The sequence below is a fragment of the Chelonoidis abingdonii genome, chromosome 11, assembly GCF_003597395.2.
Source record: "Chelonoidis abingdonii isolate Lonesome George chromosome 11, CheloAbing_2.0, whole genome shotgun sequence".
Taxonomy (NCBI): Eukaryota; Metazoa; Chordata; order Testudines; family Testudinidae; genus Chelonoidis; species Chelonoidis abingdonii.
In genome coordinates this window covers 50,299,244-50,315,971 of record NC_133779.1, presented here as the reverse complement: position 1 = coordinate 50,315,971, position 16,728 = coordinate 50,299,244, and the positions used below count along the sequence as shown (strand labels likewise).

Sequence of the window (16,728 nt, the reverse complement as noted above, 5' to 3'; positions counted from 1 at the left end):
TTATTAATATGCAATACAAAAATAAATGGGGGCAAGGGGAAGTAACTGTTGTCTGAGCCCACAAGTATAGGTAGAATATTCCATTTTCTGTGTTTTGCTCTGCAAGTTAACAGTAATTTCAGATTTGCCTCCAAACACCGCTTCTATGCAAAATTAAAAGAAACAGAGCCATCTTCCAACAACAGTTTTAAATTTCTTTCAGTCTTCTTCAAAATGGTCACAGAGTCTGAGTTGTAGGCAGATTCTTCCTTGTGTGGGGGTGTGGGTGTGTGGTTTTTTTTTTTTTTAAATAAGAGTAAAAAAAGAAGAAAAAAAAGGGTTAGGCCACACTAACCCTAAACTTGTAATTCAGCAAAAATGAAATAAAGCCTGGCCGTTGTTCTAGATTGCAAATGTTGAGCAAAAAATGGATGTTCTCTCTTCAGCCCAATATTTTGGTCATTTTCACAGATCAGGCAATCTTACACCCCTGTACACTTAGAGGTTCCAGTTAAAAAAGAATATCAAAACATTAGAACTAGTTATTTTATTAAATGTATTCATACACATTTCAAAATGATCTGCAGTTTTATTGTCGCTTCCTCTAATGCATATTGCTTTCTCCACACGGAACACTTGAGAATATAAATTCAACATATCCAATTAATCTTAACAGGCACACAAAAAAAGCAGCCAATATTTACAGCAATTTTGAAATAACAGCACTGCAGCTTATTTTTGAATAATTAATTCCAGGATATGGTCATTTATTCTGCATGGTTTTTAAAAAAATTACCATTATTCACATTATCTAAACAGATCTCACACCTGAACAAATGTTTTACAGGTAAAGAGTCTCTAAAATGTATTTAGAGCACAAAGTCAGCCACAGCTGTAGACCCTCCTCTCTGATATACAGCGCACACCATAGCATATGTTGAATTTTTCCAAAGAGGCAGGTATGCGTACTGTGTATCTGAGGGGACAGTAGAAATGGAAATGGTGCATACTCCTAAGTCTGGTGACAAGAATAGCCGTACTATACTAGCAGAGGTCTAGAACAGGAATACATTTTAAGTATTTATAACCTCTAGTAAATGTTAATTCTATTGACAGTCGTTAAGCTGCACCAGTGTTAATGTTTGGTTTGTCCTCTCTGTTTCTAGAAGAGTTGGAGTGAACACTGAAGGCTGTCTGCAATTTGCTTTTCTTCTTTATGAAGTTATGTCCTTCATGAGACACACTGTTACATGCTTTATTTAAAAAATACATGTTTATTTCTTTTTCTTATAAGGTGAAATACAAAAGTTCAAGAATGGTTAAGGAGTTTAAATCACAGACACAGGAAAAAACGCCTTCATGTCCAGAAATAAGTTGTGTGGTTTCTACATATGTACACGTGTCTTCAGTTACTGTAGACATTTTGTTTAAAGTAACAAGCACAGAATAAAATGAAAAACCTCAAACAAAAAACATGGAGCTTTCATCATTAAAATAGTCTTTTTTTTTTTTTTACAGTAAGTTTTTGTGTGTGTGTGTGTGTGTGTGTGTGTGTGTGTGTGTGTTTTTTTTTTTTTTTAAAGCAGTCATTTTACTTTTCAAGTTACCCAAAAAACACCTCCAAGAGCAATGAAGCCACTCGCCAGGCATGTCAGATGGCATGGAGAGCAGTTCTTAGATGGTCACCATCTGATTTTAATAATTCTTTACCTCAAAATGACTAAGTAAGAGCAGCAGAAATAATTCACATTCTTTTAATATAGAGGGAAATTTTTTTCTAGTCAATATTGGTTCCATTCTTACATCAGAACCTCCTGCGTTTTTTCACCCTCTTGGTTTCCTCCAACAAAGCATCTTTAAGCTATGACTTCTCTGAAACTGTCCCTTCAAGCCAGGATAGATATTAAAGCAATGGGATTGTATAGTTTAGGTTTGAGGTAAATGGAATGCCACGCTGTTACTGAAAGCTTCATTTCAAATGTTCCAGTAGAGCAAAAGAGTTGGGCTAAGCTATGCATCATTTCCAATATATATCAAAAGCTGTGAAATGTTTTCAGTTTTCGTGCTGGATATTAACATTAGATATTAAGACATATCCATGTCCTACAAGTCCTAAACTTTAAGAGCTGTATGGCTAGACTAAAGAAATATGATCAGACATTGTGAGTGCTGGTGTACAGGGAACTGAGTTATATCATATTACTTTATATAATAGGATTAGTTAATTCTCACATCTTCTTACGTAGTTTTCTTGCTTTGTATCTATACTGCTTTGTTTTTACCTTCTGAACATTTTGCTTAACTTACACGAGCTACCCTCACAGTAGTACTTTGGTGTGTTACCCATTCAGTAATCATATTGGAGGTTCACTGAAAGGAGCTGCGGTGTCTGAAGAGAACAGAACTCGGAAGAAACAGAAAAGGAATACATACTATTTAAATTTAACCCAAAAGTTTAAACACTCAACGTATGCATGAATTACACATGCAGTTATTTTTTCAGGAATTCTGTTTAACTGAAACAGTCCACACAACAAGGTGCACCATTCCATGATGCTGCCTAAATACAGCCCCCCTATAGACCAGCGACATCTGCTGCTGACTGCAAAATGAAGTGGAACGCACATTTTTATCCTACAATTAGAAAACAGAGAAGGTATTTATGCACTGGCACTATAACATCAGTCTTTCTGTAAACCCAGGGCAGTTCAATAAAATACACCCATACAACCTTCCGATCACTTACTTGTGTATGCAAATATAATTATACATATTATATATATTAAATAAAACACACAGCCCAAGCACAAACAAATGCTCTGCCATTTTCTTATTTTGTAGTTATTTTTACAAATATTTTCCCATACCTTTATCAAACACTAGTATGTTGTATTCTACTCACTTAAAAAAAAAAATCAAATAAAGTAATTCCAACTCCACACAAAGTCCTCTATGCACATGGCAGCAGAAATGAGTTTATGAAAATGTGTGGGAAGAGAGTTTAGGTATTGTTTTCACATTGCTGCATGCAGTTTCTCTCTCATCTTACATGGGACTATGTACTTTAAACAAAGCACAAGGAAAGGTGTGATTACAAAAAGTGAAGAATACATGTATGTCAACAATGCTCCCAGGAAAAAAGTAAAGATAGTTTACTAGATCTGGCCTAGTTCTGTGATACAAGACAAGAAAGGAAAAAAAAAAATGATGCAGCTTGTACGTGTGTATGCAGGCACATGTTTCAAATATACACTGTGTACATTAAATGTGTGTGTAAGCAAAGATTTGAGTTTTACCACTAGCTACCTCCCTGCATTCACTTATTTTAAATGCATTACTTGATTTATTTTCAGCAAAATATAACCCTCTTAGCACGTTGAGGAAGGAAGCCAAGCTGGAGATAGGAAGTGCACATACTTAAGAGGCTGTTTTCTGAAACCCAACTTAGGAGAAAAGTTCAAGACCCTCAGTGGCAAAGCGGTCAACTGTGACAAGCAGGGGGAGGTTTCCCTTTGCATTTTGAAAAAGACAGAAAAAGCAAACAGAAGGGGTGAAAAACTGACCATGTTAATTGCCTACCCTCTCCCTATTCCTATCAGCAAGATGGAAAACAGCAAGCAGCAAGACGTTCCAAGGCTTCATAGCAAGGGACTGACTGAGCAGACATCAGTGAAAAAAGTGACTGATTAACCTAAACAAAAAGGCACAAGGAAGGCTTAATATTTCTATTGCCACAGGGAAGGATTTGAAAGCTTGGACCCTTTATCTTCCTTAATCAATAGTAGCAACAGAGTTCCTTCCCCCACCTCTATTTTTTGACATGGGTTTGGAGGACTCATGAAGCAAAACAATTTGGTAATCAGCTAAAAATAACATCCCAACATCGCACATTCAATCATTTTTTTTTTTTACGACTAGAAGTTTTATTTCAATATTCTTCGGAAAATTCTTATTTTTTGTTAAAACATTTTGCTAGATTTATGCCAACTGGTTGGCTTAAAAAAATTAACAACCAAAAAAAGTACCAGAACATATTTAATTTAGAAAAATGTTATGGGGCTCTTTAAGGAAAAAGAAAAGTGAAAGCGCTACTTCCACTGCTCTCTAGAATATCCAAAATACCTTCACTTACAGAGACGCATGTCTGTTTCAGTACCTGGGAGGAAAGAACGGGCGTTTTGCTGCAAAGAATGGAGGGCCCCTTCCAAAAGGTGGCCGAGGCCTTTTTAAGTTTTGAAATGGATCTCTGCTTATGAAAGGTTCCCTAGGCCTAAAGTCTGGTCGTGGGTTCCTAATCATCATTCCACTCCGGTTTACATTGTCTCTATGAGATGGGCCAATAGGAGGAACGCTATGGGATGGCCCAAGCTGATCTCTCGAAAGGGAAGTTAGGCCTATGTTTTCTCGAACCCGACCAAGGGGTGGACCACTGTGGTCTCGCTGAGGTGGGGCCATGTGGTCCCTTGGTCCTGAATGCACAGTAAAATGCTCTTTTATAGTTCCTTGATGAATAGTACCGTGATCCTTGGAAAACGTGACACCACTATGTTCCACGGTCAGGGGAGGGGCAGGAAATGGAATGCCACTGTGTTCCCCAGAAGGTGGCGGCGGGGTAGGGAATGGAACGCCACCATGTTCCACGGAGTGAGGTGGAGGGGGAGGAGTAGGAAATGGAACCCCGCTATGTTCCACAGAAGGAGGAGGAGGGGCAGTATGAGGCAATGAGAGTGGAGAGGATTTTTCTTTTGAAAAAGGATTAGTGTGATCCACTGATGACATGTGTGAAGGAACTGAGTGATCCCTAGGAAACAGGCTTCCATGATCCTTGGGTGGAGCAGATGGGGGCCCAGCAGGTGCACCAACTTGTTCCCTCTGAAAAGGAGTTCCATGCTCTATGGAAGGAGGTGGTATGTGACGCTCAAAGGCAGTGCTGAAATTATTTGTTCTGAAACTGTTTACACTCTCCTGAAATTGTGGCACATGTTCTTTGTACTGTGTTTGAAAACTGGCAATTCCACTGCCAGTACCCATAGTGGGCAGCTCAGTAGCACTTGAGGGCCCATTATCAAAAGCACTACCTGTATTACTTAGCTCAAACCAGCCTACTCTATTTGCCTCTCGCCCGTGTCCTCTATTTCCTTTCCCAAGAACTCTTATAGATTCTACTGTCTGAATTGGTTCTCCTGACATTCCCCTATTGGATGCATTATGGTAACCCAGAGTTTCTATGGGGGCTCCTTTTTCTTCCGTGCTATCAGGCAAGTCTAAACAAGATGATGACACCCTAGTTTCTATACGATAGTGCTCCTCTTGCTGCTGCTGTTGCTGTTCTCCTGTAGAAGTTCCAGCTTGGCTGACACTAGATAGGCTAACCCCTTCATGGGAGCTACCTTTAGGAACCTGGCTAAAATGCTTTTCCTCGGAAGGCTTGCGAGATGCATTTTTAAGCATATTCTTAAACTCAATTGTTGAAGTGGCAGAAATGGAAGAACCTAAAGATTTCTCCACACTGGATGTGGGTGGTCTACCAGCAGGATTTGAAAGAGTGTTTTGAGGAGAGAAGAGTGATCTGTGAGGAAGTGAATGGGGAGAGTCTGGATACTGTTTCTGTGACAGGCCAGAATGTATCACAGATTTTGATAAATTATTATGATTGGAGTCTGGTGTGAAAAACACATCATTCTTACTGGGTGAAGGAGAACCATCGGATCCAGAGTCATTTGCTCGTAGGCTGTAACTTCCATACATTCCAGAAGATGACGACAGAGGATCACAGCTCTCATTCTGATCAAGAATAGACCTCATAGACTGAGGAAAAGACGACTTCACACTAAACTCCTGCGCTCTTTGACTGTAACTAGAGAGAACTGGCTGGTACTCTGCAGCATCAGCAAGCTTACTTGCTTTCAAAATGGATTTTGAAGGCTTCTTCTCCAGGTTCATGATGGCAGATGGTGGTGGCCCAGAATATTCAAAGTCACGATAATCTTCATCTTCTTGAAAAGATGTGTCTGGGTAAAACTTCTCCTGAGGGGAATCCATTAAAGAAGAAGGTATTTCCATATTATCAGATGACTGCTTGTACATGCTGGCTGGAGAATCCCTGCCGAGACCGAAAGGCCTATAGGCAGGCACAGAATTAGACAGTTCTTGGGGATATCCATCATCTCTGCTCTGAGGAGGGGACCTTGTGCTACTGGGTGTAGATGATCCAGGGCTTATAATCTTTGATAATAAAGACATAGTGTCAACATTGCTTGATGTTGGTTTATCCATCATCTCATCTTGGGTTGGCGTTCCACTTCGTTCATCACGGACTGGCGTCCCATCCACATTGTCCATAGAAGTGCTAGTAGGACCACGCTGAAAGTCGGATGAATGGCTTTCTGATGTGATGTTGGATCCTAAACTGCTTAAAATTGGAATATTCAAGTTTAGACCACTGAAACCAGGGTTTCCCTTTAAAAAATTGTGTATCTTCATTTCCAGGCTTGGAGAGGTCGGTTCTGACTCCAGCTTTGTTTTTGAAATCTCAGAGGACTGACTCAATGAGGTTTCTGTTGGTAAAAGGGAAGGACTAGTAGGATGGGTACTGGCAAATCCAAGGGAATTTGCTGGTGGTTTAAAACTAGAACTTGAAAGCCCTGGGCTATGTCCAACAGAAGCCTTGTTAACCGAAGTTGAAGAAACCTCAGCAGTAGAAGAATTTGGAGAATAACCAACATTTTTGGACATAAAAGACTGAGTATTGGAAGGAACATTCCTCCCTTTCATGCAAGGAACAGTTGTATTGGCTGGTGATGCTGAAGTGCTCTGAGATGCCGTTTCACTCGATTGGGCTGTATTTCCAGCAACACTTTGAAGTAAGGATGATAAACCTGGAGAAAAAACAAAACATTTTAATTACATATTTTAAGAGGCAGAGTAACCTACAACCATTTCAACAGAAAACTCGTGCTAAGCCATCATCGCGATTGGTTTTGTAGGCAGAGAAGCTACAAACTTACATTTTTGAAACTAGCTGACATCTGAGCCAACAAAATGGTTAGACTTTGCCATCTCTACGAACTATTAACTACTAAATACTTTGCATTTCCATAGTGCATTTGATCTCAAATTGTTTTACCAATATAAATTATAACACATCTAAACCACATCAGTATTATGTCCATGTTGCAGCTAGTTAAGCAGAGGCATGGAAGTGATGTTATTAACCAACATCATACGAGCAAGTAGTAGAGGGAACCTCCCCCCAGAATCCAAGAGTCCTTCGCTCCTAACCCCCTGCTCAAACCACTAGAACAAACCCCATCCCAGAGCTAGGAACAGAATCCAAGAGGTACTCACTTATGGGTCCCCTGCTCTGCAACATAAGGTTTTAGTAAACACATACAATATAATGACTTGGCTAACTGGAAAGCCAGGGTGAAGTCCAGCAATTAAACATATTAACATAATTGCTTACTGTGCAACACCAACAAGATTTAGCCATAAAAGTTTCAACTAATAAAGCAAATATAAAATGTTTCGGGATGGTATCCAACACCATCAGATTTTAAAAGGATTTTTAAAAGATTAACCACAGAGGGAAACACTCCCTCAATCTGTTGCAAAATTGACCTGCCCACGCCGAATATGCTATCTTGCAAAATGTAACTTACATTTGGAAAAAGTGTTACATATTACAAGCTAATTTCCTCCCAGATAAAGTCTTGTTTCAGGAGCACACAACAGGATGCTTTAGTATTGACGCTGCCATCCAAATATAGATGCTAACTATTTATATTGTGCAAAAGGAGTGGATTTTAAATACTTACCCTGCAACGCTGGTGCAGTCTGCGTCTGGGTTTTGGAGAGAACTGACAAAATGCTTTCAGGAGTTATTTCAACTTTGGAAAGAATATTTGCTAACGGATTTGGAGGACCAGATGGAGTCCCCACAACAGGAGTCTTCAGGCCACTAGTCAGTGTTGTGGGGCTCGTTGGGGTTCCTGGGGAAGGTCTTGATGCAGGACTGACCCCTGAGGCGAAAACATTTGCTGCTCAGAAACACAAAATGCTACTTTCCAAGAGCAATGAAAACAGTCAATAAATACACTGCTCACACCTACTGCTCTGTCAAGCTGGGGTTTCTGGCTACTTGCTCGCTAATTTCAACTATTACTGATACCAGTAGAGTTGCAGTAAGGTCCTAGTGCAGACAAGGCTCCTGAGGCAACCAGCATTCAACAGCATCACACAGACCTACGTGACACTGTTAAAAATGTCAGCGGCTGCGGAAGCCTTGTCTACAACTAGCATGGCCATCTTCACTACTGCAGTGTGGAATCGACAACAGTAGGAACCCTAGCACAGACACACCCTAAGATCACTATGGTGCACAGACTTAGGTAGCACCGTCTCCTACTTTGAAACTCTACACTACAGATGCCTTTAAATCATTTAAAAGGAAGCATGTTTAAAACTGATATTGAGAGGGTGTTTAGTACCAATATGTCACAGCTCTCCTGAAGTACAGAGTGAATTACAATTCAATGTTTTAGTTCTAAAATGTTACAGAAGATAAAAGATCTGACCAACAAAGTTACTGCTTGCACAGTGCAGAATTCTGTCTCTGCTGAACAGCACCACTCAGCCACAACCTGCAATTTAGACACTCACCTGTATTCTTCATAACGGAAGTTAAGCTGCTAAGAATGGAGCTGATCTTTGCTAGGTCAACGTTGGCAAGGTTTGGCAGACCAAGTGCTGGCGATGGAGGGACAGGCACTGTGCTCACTGTCTTGGGAGTTGGAGGAGTCAGAGCAGGAGTTGTTACTGCTGGTGTAGCAGCAACCACTGTGGAGGGTGTTGCTTTTGGGACGCTTTCAGCCTTTGCAGGTGCTGAAGACGGAACAACCTGTTTCTCCTTTCTCTCCTCCACTAATTCAAATAAAGAGAGAAAACATGGAATGTTCAATCTGCCTCACAGATTTCTTTGGGCCTAAGAGCTGCAGGCTTCTCAATGTGTCCTAGGTTTAAAACAAACTACTGTAACGGCTCAGAGGAAAAGCAATTGTTCATGCCCTTTACTGAACTGTTAGGGGGTGTAAGAACAGCCTCATGAAGAGAGATTTTTTCATGCTTGTTTTTGAAGTTAGGAATATCTGGGTCTGACTCCCCTGTTTTTTGCTGGAGGACTGGCATAGCACCTGAGCTGCAGTATTCCCAGAACAAGGAAAGTTTCTCAACACCCCTCTTGATTCTGAATGAGGTCTGGAAAAACTGTCTGCCTAGATGGTTTTGTGGAGTATAAAAGTATTAGCCCATTTTACTGCTACTTCCACAGAACGTACCAATAATTTTAGATGTGTCATCTTCCACATCAGACAGTTCCATGTCCTCCACATCCCGATTATCTGCCACAGGTTCAGGAGATACAGACTTCTCGCTTTCCACTGCTGGAGACTGGATGTCGTCCTCTTCCCCCATTCCCTGGAAAGGGGACTCAGAACCAGTCGGAGATGGAGCATCCATACTTGGAGAAGGGACAGGAGACTCTTCTGGATCAGGAAGAGTTGCTTTCAATTGATCTAATTTTTTCTTTAGATTGCTCACTCTATTGGCAAATGTTTTATAAGCCTAAAACACAAAAAAAAGATATTTAGCTTAGTGTCCTTTATAAAGAAGGAAAAATAACATCTCTCTGAACCATTTCTATAGTATTAATAGCAGCATATTCAACTTCCCAATCATCTCTGCCCCTGCATTAAGTATTTTGCTTTTCAATATGGCTTACAGAGCAAGAACCTCAGAAGGGATATTCACGTGACTACTTTTTCCATTTAGTTAATGCTTTTGTGGAAGAATCTTTTCAAATCCATAAAGTATCATGTTTGATACAATGCTTCACGAAATGAGGAAAAACTTCAGTACCCAAAGGTCACTTTCAGATCTAGATTACATATAAAGGTGTTCAGTGTCTCGAAGTTAACTTTACACTCAGTATAACAAATGAATCTCTTCTTTTTTCACATGCAGAGAATTTTCAACACATATGAGAAAAATGGCAGGCCAAATTATTATCTCCTACCAACCTTAACAGCATCCAATTATCTCATTAGTTGACCTCCTCATCTCTGCTCTCATTTTAAACCATTTGCGTCATAATCTCACACAATTTCTACTTCATGCATTAGTACGCTGAGATTTTATCACTCATTTTTCTAGTAAAGAGTTTAACAAATGCAGATAAACCTTGATAATCTGCATGACTCAGACATTCTGGAAATCTGGACTACATAATCTGAGAGTTTATCTTCATTAACATAAATCCCCAAATATTAGCTGAATTACAACATTAAAATGGCTCAATGATTTAATAGACTTCTATACAACCTTATCAATTTGTATTCTGCATGATGTCCTCTTATTAGTAATGCTGTATCAATAATGATATTTGCTATTGGGGAAAACTTTGCACTTACATTTGCTACCACCTTGACTTCCTTATATTGTGCTTCATAAAAGATACCAGCATTCTCAAGCACTTCAATTAGTGAGGGGCCATTTTTCACCTGCTTGTCTAAACCATTTACAAATTCTTCTAACTTTGAACTTGCTTCTTCAAATTCCTTGGAGAACTTTTTTCCTCCTGTTTTGTCTGAAAGAGATAATATTAAAGACAAATTACATTAGGCAAATTACCTCCCCTGGAATAACCAGAGCTCTGCTCTTCTCTCTCACACACACATACACACACACACACTCTAATTGGTAAGTTGGTATGTGCACTTCATGGTTTTTTGCAGATAATTAGTTTCATAACTGGTAATTAAGTCATTGTAAAGGCAAGACAACTAGCTGTCTGTATTCTGTGTTTTCAAACCAGTGATTAGTAATAACATCTGACATGTTTTTTTGTTGTGTTTTTTTTTTTTTTTTTTTTTAAAGAACAAAACCACATTCTATATGCATGTGGGGCCACAAGAGTTAGCCTTTTGACATTCTACTCTTCCAATCACCTGGGGTCAGTAGTTTTGATCTGTTTAGGGGGCAAGAAAATATTATTCAGTTTTCTTTCACCATTACATTGGTAGGACTATGTTTACGGGCAGCTACATTTTTATGACAAATTATGGTATTCAGCTGCAGTAACTGGATACCAGGTACTTTTAAAGCAATTCAATTTTACAGTGAAACTTCCTATTCATTTGGGCAATGAAACTAAATTTGTTTACTCCCATGTAACATTATTTCCAATCAAGTTTATATAGCTTCCTAAATCTTAAAATTATTACAGCTTTATTGAAGAACTAAGCAGCTAATTATTAAATCTGTAATGTTAAGTTATGGACCACTGAACACATTAAGAAATCCATGCATTCTGAAACACATACAGGGCTATCCTCAGAACAGAGTAACAACCAAATCCTGGTCATTTCGGGTTTGTACTTTGTACTTGCCAGCAGCTGTTGTACATATAGGGACAGATTTACATAGGTATTAGGTGTCTAAAGGTGCAGATCGGCACTTTTGAAAATCTCGCTAAGCGCCTATCTGCAACTTTGGACACTTAAATAAATACCTTTGTAAATCTGGCTCATGGCTCTTATCTCCATGCAGGCTATGTACTAAACTGATGAAGTGTTCCATCCCATTCTCCTAGCCAGACTACAAAGGTTGGCAGCCTACTTCGGGTATCTGCCATTACTTCTTTAGCTCAATCAGCAGAGATGTGCTTTTGGTGCTCAAGCTCCCAGGTTCAATCTCACAGCTGAAGTTGTTACTACATCTTGAGAACAAGTGCTCTGAAGTTCTGTACTTCAGACTGAAAGGGCACAATGTGCATTTTTAAGTTATTTGAAAAATAAAAACATTCAATACAAGCATTGGGAGAACTACATTTTTAATTAAAAAACTGTAGAAGGATCACAAGATCTACTAGATATGAAAACAAGATATTGAGAGACTATGTACATTAGGAGGCAGCTGATGTGCTCATGACTGAAATCAGAAACATTTCTGTCTTGTGATTTATGAAATACTACAGTGACAGCTAAAAATTTTGCAGTTATCAATATTGCTGTAATGTACTGGATCACTAAAGTAGAATACTGCAGCACTGTATTTTTTAAATAAAAGGAGCTGATATCTCTGAAAATGTGTTAATTGTGCTTTGATATCATTTAGCATACTACAATCTGAAATTCATTAGAGAATAAGGCAGAAATCTAACCAATGATGTAAAAGAACCCATGAATTACTAAAACTACTGATATATTATCAAAGGAAACAAAAATGTGCCTGCCAGAATACTCAACTTGTACCTTTTAAGCATTTAAGTGTTTCAGTGCTGCATACATCCACCCTCATGGTGGAAAGCTGCTTCTCTTTCAGTTCTATCTGGTCCTCTGAACGCTTATATAACAACAATTCATCAACAAGGGATTGTGGCTGAAAAACAAGAACAGCATCCTCATCACATTCTGCAGAAGAGAAGCCCTAACTTTGCAATGATAACATCATGGACCTGTTTGTAAGTAACAGAAATAAACATTCCATTGAAAAGCTGTCTCTGTATCAAAGCAGATGCTTTTTCACTGATGCTGGAATAAATTAATTCAGAGAAACATATGGTTTAAATTAATAACAAATGGAAGTGAAATGAACAAGGTGATGATCAGAACTCTATGTCTGGTAAACAGGGGAAAGATTTGCCAGCAGGGGTATGTCAGTTAGGAGTGGGGGGGGAAAAATTACACCCTCAAATGACAGAGCTTAGTGCAAATCCAGTTATACTGGCAAAAAATCCATTTGTCAGTGTAGCTAATTTCATTCACGGAACTGTTTTAAGCAATAGCAGCAAAATAAATTTTGCTGGTATAAGCTGCATCTCCCCTACAGGAGTTGCAAGTATAACTCTACCAGTAAACGCTTAAGTGTAGACAAGGCCCTAGTAAGTGTTCCTATATTTAAACACATATTAAAACAATGGGAAACCATATAATCATATTCATTGGCTACAAAAGCTACAGCAGTTCACTCTTAGCAAGAAGGGAAACTGCTTTCTTGCAGCAGATAATTCTAAATGGCGTGAAAGAATTAATTGCCTTTACTAACTACCTCCAGTCCCTAGCTCTATTTCCATGTCCTGTTTTTAAACAGAACCAGCCTACATGATGCTTTATAGTGCAGCCTCAGGGCACTGTGGGCACTATACAATAATGAACAAATCAACACTGAGGGCCACAGCTTCAACACAAGCCCCAATGACTCTTGGATATGAACAAACTAGCCAACATAACTACAGTCCAAGGACAGAGGTTAATGCAAAAGATGTTTTCACTTGCTAAACTTACTCTGAATTCAGCAACAATCTTCGACTTCAGAGCAACTTTTGGATTTGAGGATGCTGTTGGTATAAAAATGTTTAAAGAAATTAAGATATCAATTACAAAGATTAAGTACAACAAACGCTCAGTACTGACTGCAATCAAAATTCAGAAGAGACTGTTCTATTTCAAAAACCTTTAAACACGTTTCTATGCAAAACACACAGGATGCCATTTTATTATATTTCTCCCTCCACACAGATGTCACTCAGTGTTCTATCTGACTTTCAGACACGTTAGAAAGCAGAGAGCTATGATTTAGAAGCCAACAAGTTAGACTGTAGAGTTCCTATATTATATATGCACTACATAAGCAGTTACTGTGAAAACCTTTTCCAGATCTATTGTATATAAATGTTCTTGTAATGATTTATCCACTAACCTTGAGTGCTAATTCATAATTCTCTGAAGAGCTCCTGAACTCTAGACACAGAGAACTGACCCTCTCAGTTTAGTATTTCCTTGGAGTGATAGATCACCTACTCCTTTACTTGGACTAACCCATCTCCCTCCTAAAGATTTCTCTGCCCTTATAATTATGTTCTAATATCTCATTTAGAGATTGAGAAACTGAGGAGAAAAAAATATGGAATCATACTTCATGAGATTGAAATCCATTTGTTACTAAAAATTAGCAAAGAAATATACAATAAGATGATCATATAAAAATGCTAACTCCCTTGTCCAATTTTGTTCTAGAAAATGGTTTTCCATACATATCTTGTGGGCGAATTCTTTCTGGTAATCTAAGATTCCAACCCTCATGCCCCCTTTTATTGTCCTAGTCCCAGTAGTCTCAGCATTCACACAGAGTTGCATTGCCAAGTTTTACATCTAATGTTCCATCATCTTGCTTTCTTGCCAACTCAAAGATTTTCCATATTACAGTTATTGCAAGGTTAGAGGCTGATACATTATAAATATGGTTCCAGCTAGCAAGCTGTACTCCTGATAGTTTTGAATGATGATTCATTAACTGCACTGTCTCACTGTAAGTATTCCATTTATCCTATAATCTAGTTTGCTGTCGAAGATGTATTCCTGAACTTGAAGGGAATGTCCATGTTTCACTGTTGCCAATGTACATGGTAATCATGTCTGTCTTCTCTTCATCTCTGAATATTCTAATGCCAGTTTCCAAGAAGTTCCACCAGATCTTTTCTTTACTGTTCACAACTTTTGCTCTTAAAATTTTATTCAGATTTCATTCCTTAAAAAGTGATTTTCTAGCAGCAACTCCTTGGTGTTTTACAAATGTCAGTAAGGAACTTCACAAGTCTGGAAGACACATGCTTGCTCATACTTTAGGCCAGGTACTTTGCCAGTTTTGCACTAGTCTTTCTTCTGTTCCTCAAGAAGGCATTTTTAATATTAGTTCAGATAGTTCATATTGTTTCCTTACTTTGAGATTTCTTCCACTGCTTATTCGGTTGTTTGTTCAGAGTTTCTTTCAGCTGCTTCTGAGTTTTGAAAGTGGTACCTGGAAAACATTTCATTTTTTGCAGTCTGGCATTATGGGATTCCTTTAAAGGTCTCTGGTTTTGGAGTCATATGGTTGCATGGTAAAAGATTAACAGAAATTTGTTTTAAAATCCACAAACCAACTTTCTTAGATGAGCTGTTGAATGCCCAAGACAAACTAAGTTTACTCAGGAATACAGCAACTTCTATGGTGGTCATTCTATTTTTAAAGCAAGTTTCTGTTCGCCTTTAAAAGAACAGAGGATTCAGCAATCGCAGAGATTGACATAATTTGCTCTTTAAACTCTTAGACAATGACTTACTTATGACTCCCCCTCCCAAAAACAAAACAAAAATACACAACACATTTCAGGAGAAATAGTAAGGTATGTTGTTTGGTAGTTTAAATGACCATTTACTTACCCAAAGTCTACATTAAAAAGATATGCATCCAACTGAAAAGTTTCTTGCAAAACAGTGTAATAAAAAACATTTACTAAATCAAATTTAGAAGCTGAATTTTTTTTAATTACAAAACCTGTATGAGATTCCAAATAATTAACAGAACACACATATAGATTTCAATTTTATAGGTTTGTAATGTTTAACTGAAAGTCTTTTCATTCGCCAAGCAGCACGTACAGTGTTTTATATTTCTCAAGTAACAATTACTGACCCACAATCACATGAAGCCACCTCTAAACCAGCAACAGAAAAGCACTTTTAAATGTCAATAATGTAATCAGGGAAAATAGAATCATGCACTCATCTCCTTCACAATCAGAAAGAACAGATTTTCCATTATTGAGTTTTAAGGTGCATGCTGCTTTCAGTTAATATTTGGAATCTCGGGATTCTTTAAAAATATATTTACATGGAGTGTCGGAGGACTTGTAAACTATTTCACATTCTAATTGGTGTGCCCATATGTTTTTTTCAAATATGGTAGATATTTTACCAATAACATTCAACCTTATTACTATAATCTACAGAGAGAAAATGGGAAAGATTATTTTTACTCTGCCCTGTTTTTCCCAGATGGACTCTTAGGATCAACTGAAGTTGTAGATGTAAAGTCGGAATGTCCCAAAACCTCAAGATAAAGGGAAGAGGTTTAGGCATGATGCTCAGAACTCCTTTAAGATGAAGAGTCACCTTAAACATAATATATATTTTCTATCAACTAGTACAATTGCAATTTACACTATAGTTAAAAATTAAATGATTTAACACTGACTTTATTTAAATGGAAGAATTGTCCAACAAATAATTATTGCAAAGCTCAATCATATTAACCTACTAGCTTTCCTTTTTATTAATTCCTGCAAATGCAGGAAGAGCAATGAATGCATTTAAATAGTGATTAATGAATGTTTTATTTTATTGACTTCAGACTAACTACTATACGCACATACTAAATTAGCTTATATGTTAAGAAAGGCAAAAGATAAAGGACTTACTTAAAGCTTCTTTTAGTGCCACAATGGTTTCTTCAGGGTACACATTTCTGTCTTCCCAGATTTTAAAGATTCTTTCTATAGATTTAGAGACTGATGGATCCCTGAAAAGAAGGGCATAAAATATTACTGTGTTTTAACAGTATAATTTTCCATTATTCTGCAATCAAAAACGATATGCTAGAAGTGTAATCCCAGTGCTACAGAAAAGCGAATTTCTAAAAGATCTTTGAGATGTGTCAGTTTGTCTGTAGGTAAGCCCCCATTCAACAAGATACCGAAGCACACAGGTAACTTTACACGTGGGTAGTCCCACTTAAGTCAAAGGAGCTATTCTTATGCTTAAAATTCTGCATGTGCTGAATTTGAGCTAGAGAGGTTAGCACTTAGAAAACTAGTAGTTCTATCCTGAACAAGATAAGGTATTGTCCACATGGAAAAACTGCCTGATATAGCTA

General features: G+C 38.1%; 1 protein-coding gene across 2 annotated transcripts in view; it reads right to left on the bottom strand.

Moving 5' to 3' along the window:
- Nucleotides 1–511: 511 nt before the first annotated feature.
- RPRD2 (regulation of nuclear pre-mRNA domain containing 2) overlaps nt 512–16,728 on the bottom strand; it is a 48,678-nt gene continuing 32,461 nt past the window's right edge. Inside the window, exons 3-11 of one of the 2 annotated variants that reach the window (XM_032790125.2) lie at nt 16,274–16,374; nt 14,755–14,832; nt 13,320–13,372; nt 12,288–12,414; nt 10,446–10,621; nt 9,315–9,600; nt 8,641–8,901; nt 7,797–8,000; nt 512–6,857 (exon numbers count right to left, since the gene is read on the bottom strand). In XM_032790125.2, the coding sequence (XP_032646016.1) occupies nt 4,129–6,857; nt 7,797–8,000; nt 8,641–8,901; nt 9,315–9,600; nt 10,446–10,621; nt 12,288–12,414; nt 13,320–13,372; nt 14,755–14,832; nt 16,274–16,374 (4,015 nt within the window). In that variant the 3' untranslated portion in view covers nt 512–4,128. The remainder of the gene's footprint in view (nt 6,858–7,796; nt 8,001–8,640; nt 8,902–9,314; nt 9,601–10,445; nt 10,622–12,287; nt 12,415–13,319; nt 13,373–14,754; nt 14,833–16,273; nt 16,375–16,728) is intronic. The other variant, XM_032790126.2, reaches the window with a different exon arrangement.